The 26,396-nt window shown below is 40.4% G+C and overlaps 1 protein-coding gene across 1 annotated transcript in view; it reads right to left on the bottom strand.

The window, feature by feature from the left end:
- SAMD13 (sterile alpha motif domain containing 13) overlaps window positions 1-26,396 on the bottom strand; it is a 54,074-nt gene that overhangs the window by 10,634 nt on the left and 17,044 nt on the right. The window contains exons 3-6 of the mRNA XM_055139880.1: window positions 24,421-24,699; window positions 23,984-24,249; window positions 19,904-19,988; window positions 3,454-3,565 (exon numbers count right to left, since the gene is read on the bottom strand). Coding sequence (XP_054995855.1) covers window positions 3,454-3,565; window positions 19,904-19,988; window positions 23,984-24,249; window positions 24,421-24,699 — 742 coding nt within the window. The remainder of the gene's footprint in view (window positions 1-3,453; window positions 3,566-19,903; window positions 19,989-23,983; window positions 24,250-24,420; window positions 24,700-26,396) is intronic.

Raw genomic sequence — 26,396 nt, 5'->3', positions numbered from 1 at the left:
CTGTTCCAAATATGAGAGTTAAACGACAAAGGCATAGAAATGAGATGATGCCAGTATAGAAGGCAGAACTGTTTTCACAGTTCTGGATCCTGACTTGGGGGCCTCAACACAAAAATATGATGACATTCCTTTCCCCCCTTAAAGGTTTTCTGAATGAAATGCTTCAGAAGTGTTCCCTTTTGCCTCAGTATGTCTCTGGTGCTAAAGTGATGTTATATCAAGGAAGAAGAGCCTGCACCTGGTTCAAGCTCAGAGTTTGTCCAAGTTTCTGAACTAAGGTTCTGCAAGGAATCCAAGAGGCCCAAAGAATAGTTCCCCAATTCCAACTTGAGATACCTAGCTCAGAAAGGTCTGAACAAAAGTTCAATATGAAGAATCCCTATAGGGAGTTAGGAATCTGGCCAAGAGAGTTCAGAAAAGCTTTTTATTTGCTTTTTTTCCTGGTTGTTGCTATTGTAATCTTTTACAATATTATTTAAGTTTAATGTTATAAATTACTTGCTTAGTTGCAATGACACTAGTGTAAATCATACTATTAAAGAAATGTCGCAGTTGATTGGACTTCGCTTTCCAACCTGACCCATTTCCTCCTGACAATTTTACTACAATTTCAAACAAAACTGTAAGTATAATGAACATCCATATTCCCACCAATTACATCATGTGATTTTTTTTACCTCCTACATTTATGTCATATATGTGTGGGTGAGTTATTCATTCCTCTGTCCAATTTAACAACAATATTCTAAGCATTTCAAGAAAAATTGTATAGACACTGGTGGTAAAATTGGTGGTAAAGTTGATGGTAGAATATTATATTTTCTTTTTCTTTTTTCCTTTTTTATTGCTTTTTGGGTCACACCTGGCATTGCACAGAGGTCCTGGCTCATGCACTCAGGAATTATTCCTGGTAGTATTTGGGAGACCATATGGGATGCTGGGAATCAAACCCAAAACGACCGAACACAAGGCAAACTCCCTACCCGCTGTGCTATCACTCCAGTCCCCGAATATTGTATTTTCAAAGCTCAACTATAGAAAACTATAAATCATAGTGCCTCAATAAATTTTTAATTGAAAAAAATAAAATTTTATATACATCAGTGCCGTTATTGCTAAATATTCTACTTGAAAGCCACTCTTATTCTGTTTGTTTTGTTTTGCTTTTAGCTCTGCCCTTTGTGGTAAAATTTATGTTACGCAAGGCACAAATCTAAACTGTTCCTGAAGCAAAGGTAGTGACTAATACATATACTTGCAACTGAATCCTCAAGACACAGAAGAGTGTCATACCAGCAGGTCCCTCATGCCTCTTTTACTCATTCTTTACTCCCACTATCCACAGGCAACCATTACCTTTCCCACCATTGATGCATTTTCCTGTTCTCAATATTTACCTAAATAGAACTGCATTAATCTGAATGTTTGTGCTACCCCCTAAATCAGTATGTTGAAACCTGACCACTAAATGATATTCGGAAAAACTGTGAGTGATTAAGAAATAAAGGAAGTGGGGCTGGAGTGATAGCACAGCGGGTAGGGCGTTTGCCTTGCACGCGGCCGACCCGGGTTCGAATCCCAGCATCCCATATGGTCCCCTGAGCACCGCCAGGGGTGATTCCTAAGTGCATGAGCCAGGAGTGACCCCTGTGCATCGCCGGGTGTGACCCAAAAAGCAAAAAAAAAAAAGAAATAAAGGAAGAGCCCTAATGTATGAGATTAGTGCCCGGTTCCAAGAAGCCACAGGTAGTGCTCCCATTACACGACCCATGTGAAAACAGCTAAAGAAGCTGTTAACAAGTGAACCCTCACCCGACATCCAACCTGTTGGTGCTTTAATCTTGGGGTCTCCAGCTTCCAGTACTGTAAGAAATAAATATTTGTGATTTATATGCCACCCAGTTTCTGGCAGTTTTTTTAAATAGCAACTCAAATGAATTAAGAATGCCTGCACTATGAACTCTTTTTGTGTAAAGTTTCTCTCAGTATAATGTTTTGAAATTCATCCAACCTCCAACATATATCAGCAGTCTGATCCTTTTTCATTTCTGGGTAGTATTCCTTTGTGTGCTATACCCAGATTTGTGTATTTATTCTTTTCTTGATGGAGATTTAGGCTTCTAGTTTTGGATTACTATAAATAAAAGCCCCAAAGGATAATTTTGTACTAATTTTTGTGAGTAAATGCCCTTATTTCTTTTGGGGAAATATCCAGGAAAAAATTAGGGGGATGATGGGGTATATAACATGTAGGTGCTCTGTTTAAATTACCATTAACAACGCAAAGTGTGTGGTTGTTCTACCTGTAGATTTATCAGTCTTTCTAACTGTAGTTATTCTGGTGGGTGTAAAGTGATTTATTTTACTATATTGCAAAATTTTCTGAATTAAATATAGAGAGAGGCTGGAGCCATAGTACAGAGGGTAGGGCATTTACCTTGCACGCAGCCGACCGTTTCAATCCCCAGCATCCCATATGGTCCCCCAGCATTGCCAGGAGTGATTCCTGAGTGCAGAGCCAGAAGTAACCCCTGAGCACTGCCAGGTGTGACCCAAAAAGCAATATATATATATATATATGTATATATATGTGTGTGTGTGTATACATGCATATATATGTAGCAGGTTAAAAGAGAGCTGCGTATTATATCATAAATGATATTATATGATAAATAACACCAGAAAAGTTCACCTTACTGAATCCACCATGAAAGTGTAAGAAATGACAAAACTTGCATGCGTGTGAAAATGTGGAAGATACAACACACACTTTTTGGGTCTTTTTTGTGACTTTCTGAATTATACTAAAATACTACAAGAGTAAAGGGAGGACTTAGAAAACCACAATGTTTATTATTGGGGCGGGGGCACATCCAGCAGGGCTACTTTCAGCTCTGTGGTGCCAGGGGTCCAACAGTGCTGGCCCTTTCTGAAAATGAAGTCTTCAAATGCAGTAACTTGCATGGAGTCAATAGAAGAATCAGAATTTACCCCCAACAACCTTTGCTCTTTAAACTCAACACTTTTTTGAGCATGTGGCAGTCAAATTTGAGAAGGTCTGAAAGTAGAGTCGGTGCTGAGCCCAAGACTAGATGGTACTACCTGTCTCCACTAAATTTGCTCCTTCCGTCCTTCACTTTTTCTGCTCCTCTGTTTGTGTTGGAAGTGGAGCGTTTGGCCTTTCAGAAGATGCATATGTACCTGAGCTCAACCCTCCTCTAGCTGAGAGTGCATTTCTGGGTATAGATTTCTCTCTTGCAAGGACTTAGTGGCTCATCACTCCTTCTACCTTGCCTCTACCCCTCCGTTTTTTAGACCTGGAATAACCATGAAAGGACATGCAGAGAGCCTCACTGCCTCTCCCTGTGCTCTGGTTCTTTCCCTTTTCCCTTCTGGGCTCTGTGATGAAGGAAGGCAACTGTGTCCACTGTGTGTTCCTTTGGACCCTATTACCTGTTCCTCGAAAGCAGTAGCTTGCTCCTCAAATCCCACTGTTCGGAAATAATTGACGACATCGATCACGGCCCAGTCTGCAGGGTCAGGTGGTCTCCCATTCTCCATGGAACTGCAAAACAGATCCAGAGACAGCTGTCATGGCAGAGCACGTGCAAGTGAAGCCAGACCTGCTGCTTCCGGCAGCAAAGGCCAACAGGATGCAACCCAGTCTTCTCTCGTCTCAGAGGTTCATATCCCCAGAATGTTCCTAGGGCCCACAATCACTCGTGTTTATGAAGATCTGGTGTTTCCAGAAGACCCAGCTCTCACTAATTCAATCACTGCTTTCCTAATAAACCATCAAACCTGTGATATAAGGTAATTCATTATGTGCTGATGAATTAAGTCGGACTACTTTAAGAAGGGCCCAGTGACTCGGGGATATGACGGTCATACTTCTACATCACCACCACCAGGCCCTCTACATAATGGTCTCTATGGGCCTTTCTTTTTTATTCACTTCCTTTTTTTTTTTTAAGAGAAGGGCAGATGTCACACTTGCTGTGCTCAGGGCTTACTCTTGGCTCTGTGCTCAGGAATCACTTCTAGTGGTGCTCAGGGATGGTGTTTGGGATAGAACCTGGGTCATCTGTCTGTGAGTAGGTCAACCTCTACCCACTGGACCAGCTCTCCAGTACTTGTTTCCCATCTTCACTTGTTCTGCCCATCCCCATTCCCCACATATTCAGGGATAAATCCATTCCCCAGTAATCCATGGCCTTTCAAAGCCACAGGCCTTTGCACAGTCAGTTCTAGTCACTGCCAATATCCTTTCATTTGTCTTTACTTGACAAAATCCCACCTTCCTACCAGCTCAAAAGTCAGCTTTTCCTGAAGGTATTTTCTAGCTCCACCATGAAAGTGTTTTAGATGTTAACCTCCTCTGAATTTGAGAACTTTCAAATTCCCTTGGTAGCACTTTCCACACTAGATTATATATATATTTTTATTAGACAGTCTCTGGACCAGCGGTTTCAACTTTTTCCACCTGTGAATGAGCAGTTGAAAAACTGCTGCTAGAGACCAGAGAGACAGTACATTGGGTAAGGCGTTTGCTTTACAGGTGGCTGACCTCCAGCATCTCCAATGGTCTCCCAAGCCTGCCAGGAGTAATTCCTGAGCACAGAGTCAGGAGTAAGCTCTGATCACAACTGGGTGTGGCCCCCAAACAAACAGCAACAATGAAAAACTGCTGCTCTAGGTTGCACCAAAGCAGGAGGTGGAAGCTAAGACACACATTCGAGACTTTACTGTATAATTTTTCCTTGTGTCAAGCACATAGGGTCTCAATCAATCCTCAGATGATTAGATGATGACTAAGCACTCGTAACTTGCTCACTAGATTTCAAGAATAGAGACAGAAGAAATAAGAGAGAGAAACAAGGATCTATGATTCTGTTTCATGTCTGAGTTTCAGGGGTATTTATCAGGATTTTTCTATTTCTTCCAAGCAGTTGTTCCGAGTGTAATCTGATTATATAGTTCCTTCTGCTTAAAATCCTTCAAACTTCTCACTGTCTTGATGATAAATTATATTTGTAATTTAATGTGGCTCAGGAGGTCCCGGAGGACAAAGCCCTCTCTTAGCTTTCCAGCAAAGAATAAGTGTCCCGTGGTAAGTAAAGCAGATCAGACTAAGTAAGGGCCTTCCTCTTCTGACCATATAGCCGTGTGGAGCTATCGTGAGCTGGAACTACACAGTTAACCACTCCTGGACACTGTGGAAGGACGGGAGCATTGCCGTGCTGGTTTGGGGTTTGGGTAATCTTTCCTGTGGAAGTTACTTTTGAGGCAGAAGCAGCCAGAGAAAGATTATTTCAGGATCTGTGACAGACATTATCTATGAACAGCGAGGACTTGTTAAATGATTATCTGTAAAGACGGGGGCCTGATGAGACTCACGTTTTTTTTTTTTTTTTTTTTTTTAATTAAATCACCATGTGGAAAGTTACAAAGTTCTCAGGTTTATATGTCAGTTATACAATATTCAAACACCCATCCCATCACCAGTGCCCAAATTCCACCACCAGGAACCCCAGTTTACCCCCCGCCCCCACCCCCTACCCCCTACTGTATAACTAATGAATTTCACTTCATTTTTTCTTTACCTTGATTACATTCCATAATTCAACACAAAACTCACTATAGTTGACATGACTCTCTCTCTCTCTTTTTTTTCTCTTTTTCCTTTTCCATTTTTTTTTTTTTAATTTTTCCCCCTCATCCCCCTTCCTGCGCCTCGTAGTAAGACTCACGTTTTTTAAAGAGTGTTGGAAGGGAGCCTTGGGGAAAAGGGCCAGTAAAAGGTCTATTATACTTACCCAAGCGAGGTATCTTGGTGAGCAAGATACCTCGGTGACCTTCAGAGTCACCTTTTCAGAATGGTGACTCTGAAAAGGAGAGAAGCATGTGGATTTACATAACATTTATCCATAGAACCGAAACTTTAATATCAGCATGAGTTATTGATGGAGAGACACAGGGTAGAGGGACATGTCATGGACTTCACTTCTATTGCACCCCCAGCCCTGAGTTAGCTATCCACAATGAATTTGGAGTAGCAATTCTACCCAAGCAGAAAACTAATGTGAGACAAGAGTCTAGCTCAGGAGTCTAGACTGGAGTAGAGTGACACACCTGGGAGACAAAAGCATTTAGATGGTGATTAAAACCTGTAGAGTGGAGAAGACAATGGGGTCTAGGACTAACCTAGTGTTGAGTTCAATATGTGGAGAAAGTTGAAAATATTCATTATAAACTGAACGGAAAATATTCATTATAAACTAAATGGAACTAAACTAAAAAATAAATGGGGATTTTGAAAAGTCCTTAAGCATCCAAATGTCAAAGGTCCACTGCCCCCCTGCCTCTCCTCAAACAAAATGTTCTGCTTCTAGCAGGAACTTGAAATATTTGATAATAAAAACAAACTTCTACCCCGGCCAACAAGTGAGTAAACTTGTTTTATTTTTTTGGTCTGTGTGACCAAAGACCAATGTTTGGTCTATGTGACCAAAGATTTCTCAATAAAGCATTTAATTTAAAAAACATTTAGGTATAAGTGTTTTTCCTTGGGGCTTAAAAATTGGGTGTCTATAAACATTGCATGCCTATGTATGCATGCAGCTGTGTTTATTTATGTATGTGTGTGCGTATAAAAACACACATGTACCTCTATCATTTAATAAGTGAAATATCTATTTTAACCCTAATGTTGTCAAACTTTATGCATTTGATTTATTTTTGTTTGGGATCCACACATGTGATGCTCAGGGCTTACTCCTGACTCTGTGCTCAGGGATCAGTCCTGGGAACTGATACACCACCAGGCTTGGGGAGGCCATATGTGGTGTTGGATTTGAATTGAGATCAGTCATGGTAAGGTTTTTAATTCCTGAACTATCTTCCTAATTCCATACTTTAAGTATTTTAAAATAAAAAAATATATATTTGAGGGTGGGGGTTGCAATGCTGGGGATTGAACCCCGGGCCTCACATGCAAGGCTAGAGGTCTTCTTCTAACCTACATCTCCAGCCACCCAAACGTGATTTATTAAAAAATATATATTATCCACATGCTGGAATTTTCAATGGGATCATTAACATAAGCAACCTTGAGCTGACATGGGAGAATTATTTTCAGGCATATTTTCCTTTCCTCTTGCTTATGGAAGTTTTTAGGAATATTTGGGAAGGAACTCATTCTAACAACTCTTTGAAGTTTTCCAAAATATGCTCACTTTCTACAGTGAGCACAGCTTCTTCAAGATATACTCTCTAGTGCTCCAGAAACATCTGATTCCACTATCCCTGAACTGGGCTTCAGTAACTAACTTTTTTCTTTGTTATTTCAATAGTAATAACAAAGAAGTATCCCTCACTGTCATCTTAGAACAGAAGGCTTCCCTGATACAGACTCTGCTGGGATGTGATATAATTTGCAGTGTTCTGAAAAATATTCTAGCACTAGCTATGAAAAAAGACTACTGCAAAACTTCATGCACTATACCATGATGAACAGAAGTGCAATGAAAGGGGATTCCTTCATATCTCTGGTGAGGGGATTCATGAAGAAAAAAAAGAAATTATAAACCAGTCAATGTATTGAATGTCTGACCCACATAAGTTACAGAAAATAACATGAGAAAATCACAAAGGTAAGACTACCCTAACTATGACAATAGTTGGAAATGACTACTCTGGACAAGAATTGAGTGCAGAAAGTAGATCAAGGGGCTGGAGCAATAGCACAGCAGGTAGAGCATTTGCCTTGCATGTGGCCGACCTAGGTTCGATTCCCAGCATCCCATATGGTCCCCTGAGCACCACCAGGTGTAATTCCTGAGTACAGAGCCAGGAGTAACCCCTGTGCATCACCAGGTGTGACCGAAAGAGCAAAGAAAGTAGATCAAGGGGTATACATGATAGCCTTTCAGTACCTGTGATGCAAACCATAATGTCCAAAGGAGGTGAGAGAGAGGAGAGAGAGAGAGAGAGAGAGAGAGAGAGAGAGAGAGACAGAGACAGAGACAGAGACAGAGACACAGAGACACAGACAGAGACATAAACAGAGAGAGAGGAGAAGGAAGAGGAAGAAGGAAAAGGAGAAGGAGGAAGAGGGAAGTAGAAAAAGAGCCGTGCCTGCTGTAGAGGCAGACTGGGGTTGGGGGGTGGAAGGAAAGAATATATATACACTGGGGTAGGGACAGGTTTGGAACACTGAATGGGAAACCCCCTCCTCCAAAAAAGAAGAGACTATTTGTTCACCTGCCAAGAAGAGAAACCTGTTTCTCTTCATCTCTGCAGTTGTCCAGCAAGCACATGTCTGACCGCTGCACAGTCCCTACAGAGCAGAGCTGTGTCTCATTAACAAACCAAGCGCCAGGGAGCAAGCACTGGGTGTCTACAATCTGCACTTCACACACTGCCTGAGAGGTGTGAAATATTGCCTCCCACCTCACGGCCCTACACTACTGTAATTTGTTTTTATGAAACAAAAATTCAGAAAGGTTATGAAACTCACCCCAAACCGGAGAGCAAAATCAGGAATGCCTCTGAATCTAAGCTTTTTCCACTCTTTGCACTCACTGATAGGATATTCACAAAACCTCAGTTTTTTCCTGGTATTGGATTTTGCTGGTTGTATGAAAGATGCAGTTAGTTATAAGGATAGAAGAGCCCAGTCCCTGTCTTTAAGGTGCTGGCAATCTGGAGAGGGGAAGCGGAGCTGGAAACAACTAATTCCAATGCGGACTGGAATTGGGATGTGGACAACTGTGGCTGTGGATGCTTGTGCCTAGATCTGGGCGAGCTCTGCCTGACACTGAGATTGTCCATGGCAATTTTTCAATGCAGCCACTCCTCTAAACATACCCCGAACTAGGCTCTGAGAAGGATGCTTGCGGAGATAGCTATGTGCTGACACATATTATCACTTTAAGGCCATTTATGTTGTTGTGATGGATGAATTCGCCTGTCCCTTCCTGAGGCTCTAGCAGCAGTTTTAAGGAGAAAGTTGGGGATGATTCTAGGCAAAAACAAGCTGGTAGGGGCTGGCAGGGTGTGGGGGAAGATGGGAGGGGTCACGGAGCTATGGCTGGATAATATCTGACGTGAGAACATTTTAAAGGATGAATTTAAGTGTCGTCGTTCTCCCCCCCGCCCCCCCCCCCCCACTCCCCATCCCCTGTAGAGAAAGTCACATATCTCCTCAGGGACTGGTATTTGTAGTCAAACTGAGATTTTATTCCCTTATAAATGGTTTATCCTCTCCAAATCCTCTCTTCTAACGTGCTTGTCAAATTCCAGAAGGAATTTAAACAGCACTGTTTAAAACACCTCCCAGATGGTGGTTCCCATCGTGGCTGCTAATTTTGCACTGATGAAATGAAGTGGCAGATATAAAGGTTTCATCATCATTTGATATTTATAATTTTCTGTCATCATAGCAAAATGTTTCCTAGAATATCATGCAGAGAGATAAATATTTTTCACGCACTGAAGCTTTAAATATGTATGTAGGTATCTTATTACAAAAAAATAGGGAGAAATAAAGGACAGGATTTATCTATAATTCATTGCTCAATCAAATCAATGTTTCCATTGAACCCAGTCACCTTTTAGTCTTGTGTACATGGTTAGGTACATCATATATGATAGAAATCATATAATGCATGAATAATTTACATTAGGAAATGATTATCCCTTAATTAAACAATCACCTCCCTTTTAAAGAGAGCACGCGAGAGACACAATAAATAAATCTGACAAGTATATGCAGACTGAGACCTTCTTATAAACATTTTCATCTTGGCACATTATAATTTTAAGAACAGACACATATGTCTTCATTTTCCTTTAGCATTAGTGAAGGCAGGTAGGAATGGTTGCAACTTTTTCTAAGACTAGCATGTAAATCTTTTGTCATACTTATTAAAGATATGACATTATAGATTGATGGTTAATCAGAAAAAATGAATATTCTAGACAAATATAACTTGTTATTTCAAAACCCCATTTTACCCATTAATTGCCTCTCTGTTTCAAAATTACCTTAAAAGACTGGAATAGGAGTTACTTTAATTTATACATTAAGGTGATATATTTATCATAGTACAGCGGGTAGGGCATTTGCCTTGCATGCAGCCGACCCAGACTCCATTCCTCCACCTCTCTAAGAGCCCGGCAAGCTACCTAGAGTATCCCACCCGCACGGCAGAGCCTGGCAAGCTACCCAAGGCATATTCGATATGCCAAAAAACAGTAACAATTCTCACAATCGAGACGTTACTGGTGCCCACTCGAGCAAATCGATGAACAATGGGACGACAGTGCTACAGTATTATCCTTTTAAAAAGCTAATTCTCTCCACACACTTGGACGAGCCTCATGCATGAAGGACCCAGGGCTGAGATCTCGAGGCCTGCTTGGATCGGAACTGGGCTTCCTCCACCCAGACCCCCCATTTTCCAGTAGCTTGGCAGTCACACCCACAAACTGCCCCTGGCGCCATGTAATCCCATCAATGGCCAAGATCCAGAGACTATATAAAACAAAGCTCCAGGAAGTACGCGGCCTCTTGTAGTCTAGCCCACTGATGTGCCTATAGCAGCACACATGTATTTGGTTTTAACATACTTGCTTGTATTCTGATATACATTCTCCATCCCTCTTGGAGAGCCCAGCAAGTTACCGAGAGTATCCCGCCTGCATGGAAGAGCCTGGCAAGCTCCCCGTGGCATATTCAATATGCCAAATACAGTAACAATAACAGGTCTCATTCCCCTGACCCTGAAAGAGCCTCCAATTGTTGGGAAAGACGAGTAATGAGAGGCTGCTAAAATCTCAGGGCTGGGACAAATGCAGATATTACTGGTGCCCGCTCAAGCAAATTGATGAACAATGGGATGACAGTGATACAGTGATACAGTGAATTCTCAGTACCACATTTCACAAGTACACTACAATGTTTTATACCCAAAGCCTTTGTTTCAAAAATTAAATATATACTCTTTTCCTAGACAGTGCTAGGCTAATATAAGCAATATAATTTTAATTTTAATAAAGTAATATAGATTAACCTACCTATGATACATTAAATAACAAAGCAATAAAATAAAAAAGTAACCTTTAATTTTATCCCCATTTTCCCCCCTCTCCCTTCATCTCAACAAATGATAAGGCTAAAAGACAAGCTTTCAGCAGAAAAAAGATTCAAAGATTCTTGAGAAGACATTTTCAATGTCTGAGTATTTAGCGAAATAGAATTGTCTACCTTTGGATATAGTAAAAACAAGAACTAAAAGCACCGATGAAGTAAATCATTCTTCCAAGTCTTTATATTCCAAATTATTTAGATCACTATTCATAGATATGATTCACATAATTTTCCAAGCTTATTTCCTATTTGAAGTTTGTACTGAAATCCCTGGGCAACATCCTAGGTTTTGTCATATGAGGTCACAAAGGTGGGGTCCTAATTTGATAGGATTGGTGACATTGTGAGAAGGGCCACATACCTGACTGAAGGAAGACTATGAGAACACAAAATAAGGCCACCAGTCACAAGGCAGGAAGAGAGGAATAGTGGCAGGAGAAGGGGCAAAGGTAGGGGTGAGGTAGCTCTCATCTTGGAGAACTGAAGTCACCGGCACCTTGATCTTGGGTTTCCCAGTCTTTAGAAGTGTGAGAAATAAATTTCTATTGTTTAAGTCACCCTGTCTTCAGTATCTTGTGATGGAAACTGGAGTAGAGTAATATGCCACATATCAGAACAGACAGTAGAAATTTTAACTTCACTAAGAAAAATAAAGTATTCCAATTCAAGTAACATGCTAGCTTTTGGGGGAGCAGAGGGTCACATTGGCGATGCTCAAGCTTTTTTCCTGGCTCTGCACTCATGAATTACTCCTGGTGGTGCTGGGGGACCATATGGCACGCCGAGGATTGAACCTGGGTTGGTTGGCTGTGTGCAAAGCAAACGCCCTACCCAGTGTCCTATCGCTCCAGAACCCAACATACTTTTATATATGATCTATATTCACTAAACCATACAGCACAGCACTGACATACCCCTCCCAAATATTAAAGCATCAGATCCTCAGTAGAAAAGGTCATTCTGCAGGTTTAAATTACTGACTCAATTCTCTCATTTCCCCTGTCCTCCTCTTCTCTCTTCCTTTCTCTTTCTCTCCCTCTCATTTTTCATTTCCTTCCTTCCTAAAAAATTACCTGTTATCAGGCCTGAGAGATAGTCTAGGGCTTACAGTGCTTGCCTTGCACAAGCAGACCATGGCTTGATATAGTAGCATCAGCAGTGGTCCCTGAGCACAGAACCAGGAGTAAGCCCTGACCACCACCACCACAACCCTGCTCACCTCCACCACAAAACAAAAAACAAACCAAAATCACCTGTTAAGAGATATTTGGTACTTGCCACTTAAAAATGTGTCTTTTAAAAGGCGCCAGAAAAATAATACATTGGTAATTCCTGAGTGCAGAGCCAGGAATAACCCCTGAGCATTGCCTGGTGTGCCCCACCCCCAAAATGTTATTTTATTTTCTTTTGATTTTACTGCAGAAGTATTTCATGATCAAGACCAAACTTTTCAAATTACTGTTTCTGGAAAGAACAGCATCTCAAGAATTATCACTCACTGCATTCAGGTCATCAGGCAGGGTAGCTCTAGGGTCTGGGAGATGTGGATGGAATGGATAAGAAAGGGATAATGAGAAGGGAACAGCCAGGAACTACCTACCAAGCTAGAAACACTCACCTCCTTGCTTTCAAGGAATACATTATCAAAAAGCTTCTGATAATTCATGTGATACCATGAAAGGATGGGATTAGAAGTAAATGAACAAAAGCTACACTGTTAAGTTGTTCACCACATATTTGCAAATGCTGTGGATCAATACAGGATACTGACTGAAACTGTGAAAAGAAACAAAACACAATATGTTTAATGATCTGTGTTCCTTGATGTAGCTTGTTGGGTAAGTCATGAAAGAGCTGTGTGAGGGTTTAATTTATTGTTAAATCACATTCAATATTTTATTAAAACTAAAGGAAGTCAGAGCTGGAAAAATAGGACAGGAGACAGGATGCATGCTTTGCATGAAGCTAACACCAGTTCCATGCCCAGCACCTGATACGGTCCCCTGAGTACAGATGAGTACAGATGAGTACAGATGAGTACAGATGATTGAGTGGTCCCAAGAGTAAGCCCAGAGTGCCACCATGTATGGTTCCAGAGCCTCTCCCCCTTCAAAGAAATTAATTAAGAAGACTTTCCATATATTTAATCAAGACAAAAATGGTAGAGATAAATGTTCACATTGTATCACATTACGATGTGAATGTTAAATTTAAAATTCTCCCAAAATGGGGCTGGAGCGATAGCACAGCGGGTAGGGCATTTGCCTTGCATGCGGCCAACCCGGGTTCAATTCCCAGCATCCCATATGGTCCCCTGAACACTGCCAGGGGTAATTCCTGAGTGCAGAGCCAGGAGTAACCCCTGTGCATCGCCAGATGTGACCCAAAAAACAAACAAACAAAAAAAACCAAAAACAAAAAATAAAATTCTCCCAAAAAATCTGATCTGTTACCTATATTTACTTCCACAAAACACTGTGTTGAAAAAATTCTACAGGGGCTGGAGTGATAGCACAGCAGATAGGGTGCATTTGCCGTGCACGCAGTCGATCCTGGTTCAATTCCCAGCATCGCATATGGTCCCCTGAGCACCACCAGGAGTAATTCCTGAGTGCATGAGCCAGGAATAACCCCTGTGCATCTCTGAGTGTGATCCAAAAAAAGCAAAAAACAAAAAAAAAGTTAAGAGAAAAAAAGAAAAAACGACAGAGCACAATATGGAGCACAAATATTGCGTGTTCCCTCCTTAAAAAATACCCCCAGCAATTGACACTGATAAACTGATATCTGCTTATATATTTATGATACCCCATTTATATTCAATGTTAAGAAAATTGACATAGTGGATGTGTTTTATTTGGACTGTTATAGTTTTAAAGTGATATGCTTCTGCTTAAAAATTGAAGCAATTCCTCTTAAAAAAATTAACTAGTCATGCCACTATATGTGCATACAGTATAAGAAAATAATTTATGGTACTTATATAATAGAATTTTAAGAATTTTGAATTATTGGGGTATGTTATAAATTATATATTTTATGAAATATAATACAGACAAAATAGTTCCAATGAAAATTTTATATGTGAATTAAGATATAAGTATAAAATATGCAACAGATTTAGAAAGTTTAATACAAAAATGTGAAATAGCTCATATTGATTGCATGCTAAAATAATAGCATTTTGGATATGGTCAGTCAAGGATACAACATATTATTAAGAATAATTCCATGTTTTAAAATGACATTTTAAAATTTAGGTGTTATTTCCATTGAGAAGTACTATTATACAAAACTGGTGGTGCTGAATTCTATCCTTGCAGTGGCCCCCAGGTCCCTGCGAGTTGCTGGGGAGACACACTTTTTGTTTCTGGTTTTTGGGTCACACCGGGCGATGCACAGGGGATACTCCTGGCTCTGCACTCAGGAATCACCCCTGGCGGTGCTCAGGGGACCATATGGGATGCTGGGATTCGAACCTGGGTCAGCCACGTGCAAGGCAAACGCCCTACCCGCTGTGCTATTCCTCCAGCCCCTGAATTCTAAAAATATTTTATTATTGAGGTCCTGAAGATCATGTCAAATTATTTTTCAAGTTGCTGTATCAATTTACACCCTCAAAAGCTCTTGAGCCTATAAATCTATAGTTCTCTAGTGATTGCTATGGTCAGATTTAAGAATTTTTGCTGAATAACTTATAATATTGATTTATGCTCTCTTACTCTCACTGATACTAAATATCTCTTTATATATTTGGTCACATGGTCACATATATGTCCTCTTCAGTGGCATGTGTTCATGTGTAAACAATTTTCAGAAACTATGGATGGATAGTTTTTAAAAATCAGTATTTTAACAGGACCCACAAGCAATGCAAACTCATTTTTGAGAACACTACCAGTTTAATGTACTTAAGAAAGACTTGAAACAATTCTGTTCTTATAACAAATAAACATTTTGGAAAAGAAGTGCTCTACATTAAATTGTGGTCCTATTACTGTTTGCACCCATCTACAAATGTTGAAGACAAATGAAAGATGGGCTTTGTTAGCCTCATTGCAGTGAGTCATCTATGTGTGGTAGTGATGGAAAGCCCCCTCTGAAAACCAAACTTGGGCTTCAGAGTCAGACATAAATTCAGCCAGGCTGAATCCCAGCCCCAACATGTTTCAGCATTAACTTTATAAAGTCATTAACCTTTTGAAGCTTGGGTTTTCTTATCGCTAAAATAGAAATAATAATGCACACCTTTAAACATGACTGTGAGGATTAACAAAGTTCACACTAAGTGCTAGGCATATTGTAGGAACTCAACAAAAAAGTTGCTGTATGAAACTCAAACTCTTTTCAAGTACATGTAGTCAGAAAATAGGGCCTCCTGTTTAAGGTTCTGGAAAGAACCCTTTGAAATAGCTATACCCTGTAGTATTTCACATACAGTATTTCATATAGTCAAGCAGCTATATGTTCTATGCCTGGAAAATAAAATGAAAGCAACTGTAAACCTTAGTTTCATAAATCTCAGTCTTGGGACCCTTTGTTTTATGACTTGGGAGAATCTGTATTAAAATCTAACTCTACCTCACCCAACATGTTGGTTACAAGCTACTTGTTGCTGTATAAATTTTAAAGGACTCCTATTTCTGGTCAAGGAGGGGTAACAGGACCCAAATTTATCCTTCTGTCTCAAGTGAAATACATGCAAGAATGGTACTCAAGATTCAAGTGCAGTAAATTAAATGCATTCAATGGTATTGAAGAATAATGATCTTGGAGGGAGGGAAACAAGAGGCTTCCCTCCACCTAGTGTCTGCAGATTTAAAGCTGTTCACAGCGAGGGGTCTCAGAGAGAAGGGAACTACACAGAGGGACTCTGGAGGGCTACAAAGCTTGCCGTCATATACTCAGCAAAGTACTAGTTACTTCATACATGGGAGAAAACTGAGTCTGAAGAAAGATAAAAACGTAAACTACCATACTGAAGAGTTAAAACAGTTCTGGGAGATGGCACAGAAAAGAAAAATGATGCTTCTACCCGTGAGAGAGAAAAACCTCCTTGTTCACATTCAAAAACAGACTACAAACATGGATGCCGTCTCAACAGAGGAAGGAAATACTCTCAATTAAACACTGCTCAGGTATAGAAGACCTAAAAATAAGACTTGAAAGGATCAAATACTTGTTTCCAAGGAACTTAAGCACATTCAGGACAAAGACCAAAAATAGTCATAGGAATACAAAAATATTTACCATCCAATAAAGTTAAATGTACAGCATCTGACATAAAAACAAACAAAAATAACAATGGCATGAAAAATGAAGTCCAGAAACAGACCCATACAGAAAAAAAAATCAATTATTTTAAACAAAGGTGCAGAAACAATTCAACAAAGGATGCTAAGCAACTTTATTCATTAGATCAAACCATACACAAAAATTAACTCAAAAATCATATGCCAGTAGATGTGATTTAAATTCCACTTCCCACCCCACCAAAGAAAAATATAATCTCAAATCTAAATAAACATAACAAAATTTTAAGCAAGTTTTTTTTTTTAGTTTTGACACTAAACACACTATCCAAAAGAAAAATAAATCAGTGGACATACAACTAAAAAATTTCTGCACTTTGAAAGAAAAGATACAGTAGACAGAATGAAAACACAGGTAACATAATACTAGAAAAGAGTATATCACTTGTATGTCAAAAAACTTGCATCAAAAACACACTAAAACTTTCCATACGGTAACAGATAGATAGCCTAATAAAAATAGAAAAAGTATTTGAATAATACCTTACTTAAATAGATATGTTAATAATAGGCACAAGATACTCAATAATAGGAATAATTAGGGATTAATTACACTAGTTAATCACACTAATTAGTGATTTAATAGAAAGTAAAAACAAACCTAATATGTCTTATATGAAAAAGATGAATCAAATCAAGTTCATGAGAATTAAAACAATTAAAATGTTCAGACAATGCTGATGGAAATATAAAAGAGCCAACTAGTTTAGAAAGCAGTATGAAAATTTTTAAAATAATTAAACATACTATCTAGCCCAGCCTTTCCATAACTAAATATTTATCCAACAGAAAATAAAGCATATGCCCACACAAAGACTTGTACACAAATGGTTAAGAAAGTTTTATTGGTAATTTCCCCCGATATAAAAACCCAAATGCCGATAAAAAGGTGGATGGACAAATAAAAAATTGTTGTACAATAAGTGTGCATTTAATTTTGTCCATTGGTTCTTGGAAATTGCTGCTTTAAGCAAAATGATGTGTAATGAAAACAGGTTTTCAAATAACGCACTTCATTCAATGTTGGCCAGGGCTGTATTTTCTTTTCTCATCTATACTATAATGAAATGTCTTTGAAGGAAAGGATATTGTTCAGTAACCTTCTATATATTCATTAAATGAAATATTATTGAGTAATAAAAAGTGATGCACTCTTAATACACACTATAACGGCTGTGTCCCAAGCCAACTACCCTGGGTGAAAGAAACCAGAACAGAACTCCCTTCGCAAGGTAAAATCTGAACAACTCCATTTAGACAATATTCTACGAAAATTAAACTATAGTGACAGAGAGCCTACTTGTTCTCGCCTCGGAATAGGAGGCAGGAAGAACTAAAGAGGGACATAAGAAAGGTTATGCAAACTTTGGGGAAAATGAATGACCTTAACTGTGATATAATGTTGGCACTGGTACATGCCAACATAAAAATGTATCAAATTTAAACACAGGCAATTTACATTTAAATAAAGATATTAATTTTTTTTGGTTTGTTTGGATTTGGGTTTGGGGCAATCTTTGGTGGTACTTAGGGCTTACTCCTGGCTCTGTGCTCACCCTTGGCAGGCTTGGCAGACCAACTGGCGTGCCAGGATAGAACCTTCCTTTGTTATGGCTCTCAGCTCTGAGAGTAGCAATTTCATTTTAAAAGATTTGAACTTTCTTTTCTCATCCTATTCCTGTAGCCATGGACTTGCAAGGTAAAAATATGTTTTGGGGTGCTTTAATTTCAGCTTACAGAACGCAGTGTATTATAGTAGATAAAAGAGCCATGCAAGAAACGTGCCTCATTCCCTGTAATATTTCTCCACGCCCCTTAACTTCTGAAATTAGTAAAACTAGGTACTCGGCTCATCAGCTAATTTAATCATATTTTAAGTTTTAATAGACATGTTAAGAGCCTCGCACCCCCCACACTGGACAGGCCAACGCAAAACATGGCATGTCCCTCATCTGCTCACAGCACCTCAGGCACACTCATTTCATATTGACTGGTGGCAGCATGCCAAAGTACAAAAGTGCTCTCTATTTCCCTTACATTTACCTACTATACACTTCAAGAATGGTCGCCCAGGGGACGGAGCGATAGCACAGCGGGTAGGGCGTTTGCCTTGCACGCGGCCGACCCGGGTTCGATCCCCGGCATCCCATATGGTCCCCCAAGCACCGCCAGGAGTAATTCCTGAGTGCAAAGCCAGGAGTAACCCCTGAGCATCGCTGGGTGTGACCCAAAAAGAAAAAAAAAAAAATGGTCGCCCAGCTCTATACACATAACTTACCTGAGAGCTTTTTTTTTTTTTTTAAAAAAAAAGCAGATTTTGGGGCTGGAGTGATAGCACAGTGGGTAGGGTATTTGCCTTGCATGAGGCCGACCCAGATTCGATTCCCAGCATCCCATATGGTTCCCTGAGCACCTCCAGGAGTAATTCCTGAGTGGAGAGCCAGGAGTAATCCCTGTGCATTGCCAGGTGTGACCCCCCAAAAGCAAAAAAGATAAAATAAAAATAAAAATAAAATAAATAAAAATAAAAAAGCAGATTTTACTGATTTTTTTTTTTGCATATAACTTTTCTGTGAGACAAAATATACTTTAAATTCACAAACCATACGGTACACTGTTTTCCCATTGACACAGAAGAGCTTCTTTGGGATTACATTTAATTGTCTTCCTCTTAAACTCAAGTTGAGGATCATTTTAAACTCAGTGATATGGAAAAACTGAAACATAATACCCTTTTGAAACTAACTTGCTCCTTATCATCAAAATTTGGTTTCAAGATAACTCCTAAGTAAGAAATAGTTTTTTCCCCAGATACTCACAGATAAACAGTATGAGTTATTTGGAATTAAGTAGCATATTTCAGAATATGCGAATTTATTTTCTTATTTAAAAGAATCAGGCATATAACACAACAAACATAGTCAGGTTTCCCATGTCAGGACAGATATTAAAATAGAACACTATAGATTCAATGATCAGTTCAGAAAATCAAGACTGATAAGTTGCTAAACTTAGAGAGTTCTAACTGAAGCTTTAGCCTCCCTTTGTTATAGTTTTCAGCTCTGAGAGTAGTGATTTTATTTTAAAAGATTGGAACTTTCTTTTCTGCCCCCATTCTTGTAGCCTATAGATTTGCAAGGCAGAGTATGTTTGGGGGTGCTTTTGTTTCAGTATACAGAATGCAGGATTTAAATGTTCAACCATTCCTTTTTCCAAAACTAACCCTTTTTGCACAGTTTGAAGTCTGAGTCCTCTGTGTCTTAGAAATGGAAATACAGAAAAAAGGGTATAGGGGCTGGGGCGAGAAGGGAAGCTGGTGGCCAGCGTAGACCAATCAAGACAACCCTCAGTGTATTGTAGTAGATAAGCAGTAAGTATAAAAATAGAAACCAAGTCCCTCTGTTTGCAGAAGCAGAACTCACAAGGCAGTTTCACTTACTTTTTTACACCGACAGAGCCATTTTCCTTGTTTTCCATGTCAACAGATAGCATGGGAACGCTGCACAGTTCCTTTACTTCAGCAACTAATCAATAAGGGAGAAAAGCTGGTGTTTAATTCTTAGAAAGTGAGAGAATATAGATTCTGAATCGGAAACATAATGGTCCCTTTTACAGCTTCACCCCACTTCACGTATGTTTGTTTAAATCTTCCGTTCCCTCCGCGATTGGCGAGACGTGATTAAACCTAAAGAACCGGAGATGATTGGGGTGCTTTCATCTGTACTGGCACTCCCTGCCTGGACAATAAGCATTTGCAAATGAAATCGAATCCTCCTTCAAAACAAGTGCTGTGTGAACTGGCACCGTTTCCACTGGGTGCCAAGCTCAAGCTCTCACTTACGATAGTGTAACTCAGAAATGAGTCGAAGTCAAGAACAACAGAACCCTCTTCTGCCCTTTCTCAGCATGGGTTGGAATTTCTCTATCCTTATTGACTTTTCTTTTTGGTTGGCTTTCTTTCTTTCTTTCTTTTTTGTTCACTCCCCCAGCTCCTATACTTTCTTTTTTTCATTTCAGTGCAGAAAGACACTTAAAGCTTTTGTCAGCAAGTATTCCCCAATCACACAGATTCTCAGCAAAAGCCTCAAAAACCTGTCGATGAGATGGCTGGACACTCACAGAAATGTCAGATAGTCTTAGCACAGAAAGGTTGAGGGGGGGCCGGTGTCTGAGTGTGTGAGTGTGTGAGTGTGTGTGAGAGAGAGAATGTGTGTGTGTGTATGTGCATGTAAGAGAGGATAGGCAACTCATCAGATTTATATACAAATCAAAACAATCAAGGAGCTATAGTAGCATCCATCACTTTGTCTTTTTGTTTAGTAGGATGAAGACTGAAAAAAACAAAAACAAAACCCCCAAAATGTCCCCAATTAATATGCAATTAGCAAGATTTTTTTAAAAATCTATGAACAAAACTGCTTAAAAAAGAGTTCTGAAACGTGCTTGCTTGCTCTTTTACAGCTGGAGCTACAAATTAAATACATTTCCTCCCAAATCACTTTATACTTCAGCACTCCTTCTCTAGGGATTACTCTGACATGACAAGTACATCGTTTAGTATATTCACCAGATTTTTATCACTGTTAGAGAAAGTAATTGGTTAACAAATAACACTGTTAAGTGTGGGATATCTTCACCCCTGACACACACACATACACACATACACGCCAACTTCAAGTTGCTAAGCCACTTAGATCATTCTTAGAGAAATGCAACATTTAATATACAGAGATATTAACATACATTCACACACCGGTTACAGAGTAGACAGAAGATACTGCTGCGTCTCCAAGCCAAAGGAATGATTTCACTTCAGTTGGAAACTGTTACACATTCACCATTTTTCTAAGCATCTCAGAAACAAAACAAAACAAAACAAAAACAAAACACTCACAACGCTACTCTGCCACACCACACTACATTGTCTTATTATTATTACTACTATTTTTTTTTTTTGTGGAAGAGCAAAAAGAAAACCTACCTAGAAGCAACTAAAACATGTCATTTTTTTTTATAGGCTTATCAAGAACAGCCAAAGCAACCCCAATGTTTTCTTTCACAAAGTAGGCTGGCAAAGGAATTCAATAAGGAGGTACAATTTGACACAGTGAAATAAAACCAGGCTGGCTCTCAGCCAACATGACGTTAGGAATCACACACTAGCTGCACCAACTGCCTTCTGGTTCATGGCTGACTTTTTAAAGCTACAGTGTGCCCGTTCACTTGCGCTACCTTCAGCACAGTTAGGGGGAGTAGACAATCCCGACTGTCCAAACTGCAGAATTCTCTCTGCACCTGTCTTGGAAAAAAAAAAAAGAAGAAGGGAAATAAGCCAATAAGCCATGGCAGTAGCTTCTTCTTTTCTCTGCTTTTCTCTGTGACTGTAGGACATGTCTTTGCTGTTGTTCTGAGAGTAAGTGCCATGTTTCAAACTATTTCTTTTTTCTCCCCAAAGAAAGAAAGAAGGGCAAGAACCCAATGCTTATGTGCTACAGCCAAGCAACACGCAGAAGCTGCAGTCCTGTGTCACGATTTTTCCTGAGACAAACTTGTGGACAAAGTTCCAGAGGAGCAGGCTTGTAAGTAATCTCCTGGTGAGGATCAAGAAAGCATCGCTCCCCAAGAAAAGCTTTTACTTCATTATGCAGAAAGTAACATTTCAGAGAGGATGCAAAATAGATGACCCCATCTCCTGAGAATGCCTCCATTCTTTTATTTTGGCATTTATTCCACCAGATGATGTTAGAAAAAAATTCAAAATGGGACAGTCCTTATCCTAAAAAATGAAAATGAAAATAATTTTTTGCTGGGAGGCTTCATTTTTACTGTTCATCCCAGTTGTTCATACATATATAATCTCATACATTATTCAACAACCAAATACTGATGAACAATATGCACCTGGTACTAAGTTAGATATAAAGAAAAGATACAGTGCCCATCACCAGATTCACTACTCCACTACTCTGAACCCCCAATTCAGGAAACTGGGAGTAAGAGACTGGCATGATATGTGGATTAAGTTACCCCAATAAATCTGACAGTTGTCTTACTTGGCCAGTAACAGGGAAACATTCCAATTCCAAAAATGTGTTGGGTATATCCTGAAGATATACATGCTTGTCACTGAAATAAACACCAATCAGTATTTGGACACTTTTAGATCAAGATGACAACAAAATGACTCAGGACACAGGAGAGAATACAATAAATTTTCTTCCCTTAGAGAGAGCCTAGAAAAAAAAATCTGCTGCTATCATGCAATGTAGGTAGCAGGTAGAATTGAGGAGGAAATTGTCACTCATCTTGAGCCATTTTAAAGGATACTAGAAGATACTAGTAATTTTGAAAGTATTCGCCTTCTTGACGATTAAATAACTTAGGGGTTATTTAATTCTAAGTACTCATGTTTTGAGAAGACTTTTTTGGTGCGTTGTCAACAGGTGGGTCTTTTACAAAACGATGAACTCCTCTAAAGCGAACTCTTGCACCAATTCCTAGTGATTCTTTTTCTTTCTGTCATCATCAGATTTACAATACTGCTACATAATAGCATTCCAGCTCCACACTCTTCCCCCAAGAGTGGCTGTCTTCCTCCTCCTCCCTCCCCCCAAGTCAGCTTCCCCCCAAGGAGGGCTTTTGTGCTGGATCTGCAATTCCTAAACTGATCTCTAAGGAAATTCCTGTGGAAGTGGGCTGGGCTGGGAGTCCTGGGGGTATGGCAGGGCAATGAAGTTAGGTGCTTTAGTTCTACCCAGCCATCCTCAGAACATAGCCCAGTTCAGCCCACCACTGTTCAAGGAGAGAGGCTTAAGAAATAAGTAAAAAGCTTCATCCAACTCTTCCTTAGACACACAGAAGGAAGGATTTTGTGATGTTTCTCCAAGAATGTCTTTCGAATACAGAAAAGGTCATACCTTGCTGTGTTGCTGCTTGTGATAAAATAATAATAATAGTAATAATAATAATAATAATAAAAACAACTTTGCCTGTTAGAGAAGAAGGGTTTCAAAGAGTATTACAGAAAATCCACTGTTTTGTTTTTTAAACAAAACACACAAGGACTACCAAGACATCCTAAAATATGACAACAGGTTTCATTGATCAGCTAGTTTCTGAAAGCTTGTGGATATAAGTTGATATATAAGAACTGATCCACTTCCTGGTCCCCAGCAAACTATTGACCCTCCACTCTAACAAAATTCTGTGTATTGTGTTAGCGTGAAGCAGAAGCCATACGTGTGGGCGTGTGTGAGATGCTGGCTATCGTTCATATAGTATTACGGATCCTGTGGAATGTACTAAAAACTTTGGGCACCTTCCTGAAAGGCCTGGACATCCGAACTTCCATGTACACCCTTGGAAGATCCGGATGGCAGGGCAGATGGGTCAGGCAGGACGGGAATCTCTAGTGTTCCAGGGGTTTCTTTCCTTGATCAGCATAGGGAGTCAGCGCCACCCCCAGGAACCACCCGCCCCCGCCCCTACGAGTGTCCAGCCCTCAACACGGTGAACACACCTGGACTAGCTGTGATGCTGAAGTTTGGAGAAGCCTCCCGAGGGCAGGGCCAGCTCCAAGAAGCCCCAGGACGCCGGGAAGGTGCACGGCCTGCAGGGGGCGCGCGGGCGCGGGCGGGGAGGAACCCCGAGTTGCCTCCTGCACCCGCAGCTGGCGGGAGAAAAAGTTCTTGGCTAAGCCTCGCTGGAAGAATCCGTTCCCCTTTGAGTTTGGTTTGGGGATTCTCCGGTGTGGGGGTGTGGTGGTGGTGCGGGGGGGCAATCGGTCTTCGGAAAGGGGCGTAGCAGGGGCGGGGCACACTTCTTGCCGCCCTCCCCTCCCCCCCACAGTTCCACTCCGGGTGGACAAGATTCCACGCTCGTGGGTGCAACAAACTGCAGGAGCACCGAACACCGCAGCACAGACGGGGGTAGGGCGGAGGGCGGGACTGCTTTTACGTGCGCTCTTCTTCGCTTCCTTTCATCCGGGAGCGGAGGGAGGACAGGCAAGTCCCCAGGGCTCCCGCAGCACGAGCAGAACACTCGGCTCCCCCCGCGCCGATCTGGCGGTGGGGCGGGCGCGAGGCATGCCGGGACTTGTAGTCCTGGGCTGCAGGGCTGGGGCGAAGCGGCCAGCACGGACACCCTCTTGGGCGGGGACCTTGTGAGCCCTGGCGAGGGTGTTTGCGACACCCTGTCACCCTCCCAGGAATCTGCGATCGGGTGTGGAAGACTCTCCTAGAGAGATATTTTAAATAAGTGGGTTTTAAGCAAGTACCATTTTGTTCCCGTCTTTCTGCGGCAAGGCTACCCTAAGGAAGTTTTAAACTGGGCTTTGATCACAATGATTTCCGGACAAAGCTCCTTTTATGCTGACCACACACGTTTTTGGAACCCCTCCTCCTTGGTTGCTCCCCAAAGAACCGAGTTAAATCCCTGGGCGGACAAAGCTAGGGTGGAAATTAATTGCACCTCACTTTTACGGATTACGGCACACCTTATAGTTTGCAAAAACACTTTAAATTGCATTGGCACATCACATTATAACTATAATAGAATAGTGATTTGTGTAGTGAAAAACTCATAGGGTTTGTTTTTGGTTTGTATTCGAATCTGCTGAGGTTAAGGTCGTTCTGCACTGTTCATTCGTTCTTGAGCCCTTCTCTTAGTCAGTCGGAAGAGGTGGGCAGGAGGAGGCTGCTGATACATGTGGGCTCAGCCAAACAGGAAGCAACTGAAGGACTTTATTGAAAGAGATGATTAATAAATCCTCACTAAACAAGGAAAGTGGAAGCAAAGATCCTATGGAGTCAGGAAGTGAGAAGAAAAGGTAGATGGAGTCATTTTAGAGGCTGAATGCAGGCGTGTCTCAGAGTGATTGGGGTTCATACCCAGACCACTCCAGTCATACAGTCAAGTTGAATATTGCAATAAAGCAAGTCATCTGAGATTTTTTGTTTTCCCACCACATGTAAAGGCTATGTCTAACTATACAATAGTCTGCTCAACGTGTGATGTAGCATTTTTTTAAAGTATATGCCTTAGTTTAAGCACAATTTTATTGCTGAAAAAAATCACCATCTGAGCCTTCAGCAAGCAAAGGATCTTTTTGCTTGGAGAGGGTCTTACTTAACTTTCCACCACATCTTCCTCCATTGAAGTCTTTCTTGAATGTCTGGAAGCCATTCAGGAGGCATTCAAATTCCTCTAAGTATTATTTTTTTTACTTCTTTCTATAAGTCACTGAGGTTCTTTTTTTATTATTATTTTGTATTTTTTGGTCACACCAGGCGATGCACAGGGATTACTTCTGGATCTGCACCTAGGAATTACTCCTGGCTCTGCACTCAGGAATTACCCCTGGTGGTGCTCAGGGGACCATATGAGATGCTGGGAATCGAACTTGGGTCAGTGGCGTGCAAGGCAAACATCTGACCCACTGTGCTATTGCTCCAGCCCCAATTCACCAAGGTTCTTAATGTCATCTAGAGTTGTGAAACTTATCTGAAGATTTTTCCATTTACTTTCCCCTGATCCAACCAAGGAGTGTATAACAGATGTATCCCTACAGAATTAAATAGTAAGTCTTGAAAGCCAAAATTTATTCTTGATTTATTGGTTATAGAATGAATGGTTTGTTAGTAGTCATACCCAAAAAAGCCCAAACACATCACACACACACACATACACACACACATCTCCTTTGCTATCTTCATCAGAACTCTGGGTGACCAGGTGCATGGTAATGAACAGTAACCGTTTCAAGGAATCTTTTTTTTCTGAATGTCTCTCATGGATTTAAATTATGTAATGAGTCGGGTTGAAAATATAAATATATATATATATATATACTGTCATACAGGTTTTGCTATTCCATTTATAAATCATAGGCAAAGTAGATTAAGCAGTGTTCTTAAGTGCCATCCAATCTTCAA

This window comes from Sorex araneus, chromosome 5 (genome assembly GCF_027595985.1).
Source record: "Sorex araneus isolate mSorAra2 chromosome 5, mSorAra2.pri, whole genome shotgun sequence".
NCBI lineage: Eukaryota > Metazoa > Chordata > Mammalia > Eulipotyphla > Soricidae > Sorex > Sorex araneus.
Note: the sequence above shows the minus strand (reverse complement) of the source record. Positions and strands in the feature narration are given on the sequence as shown.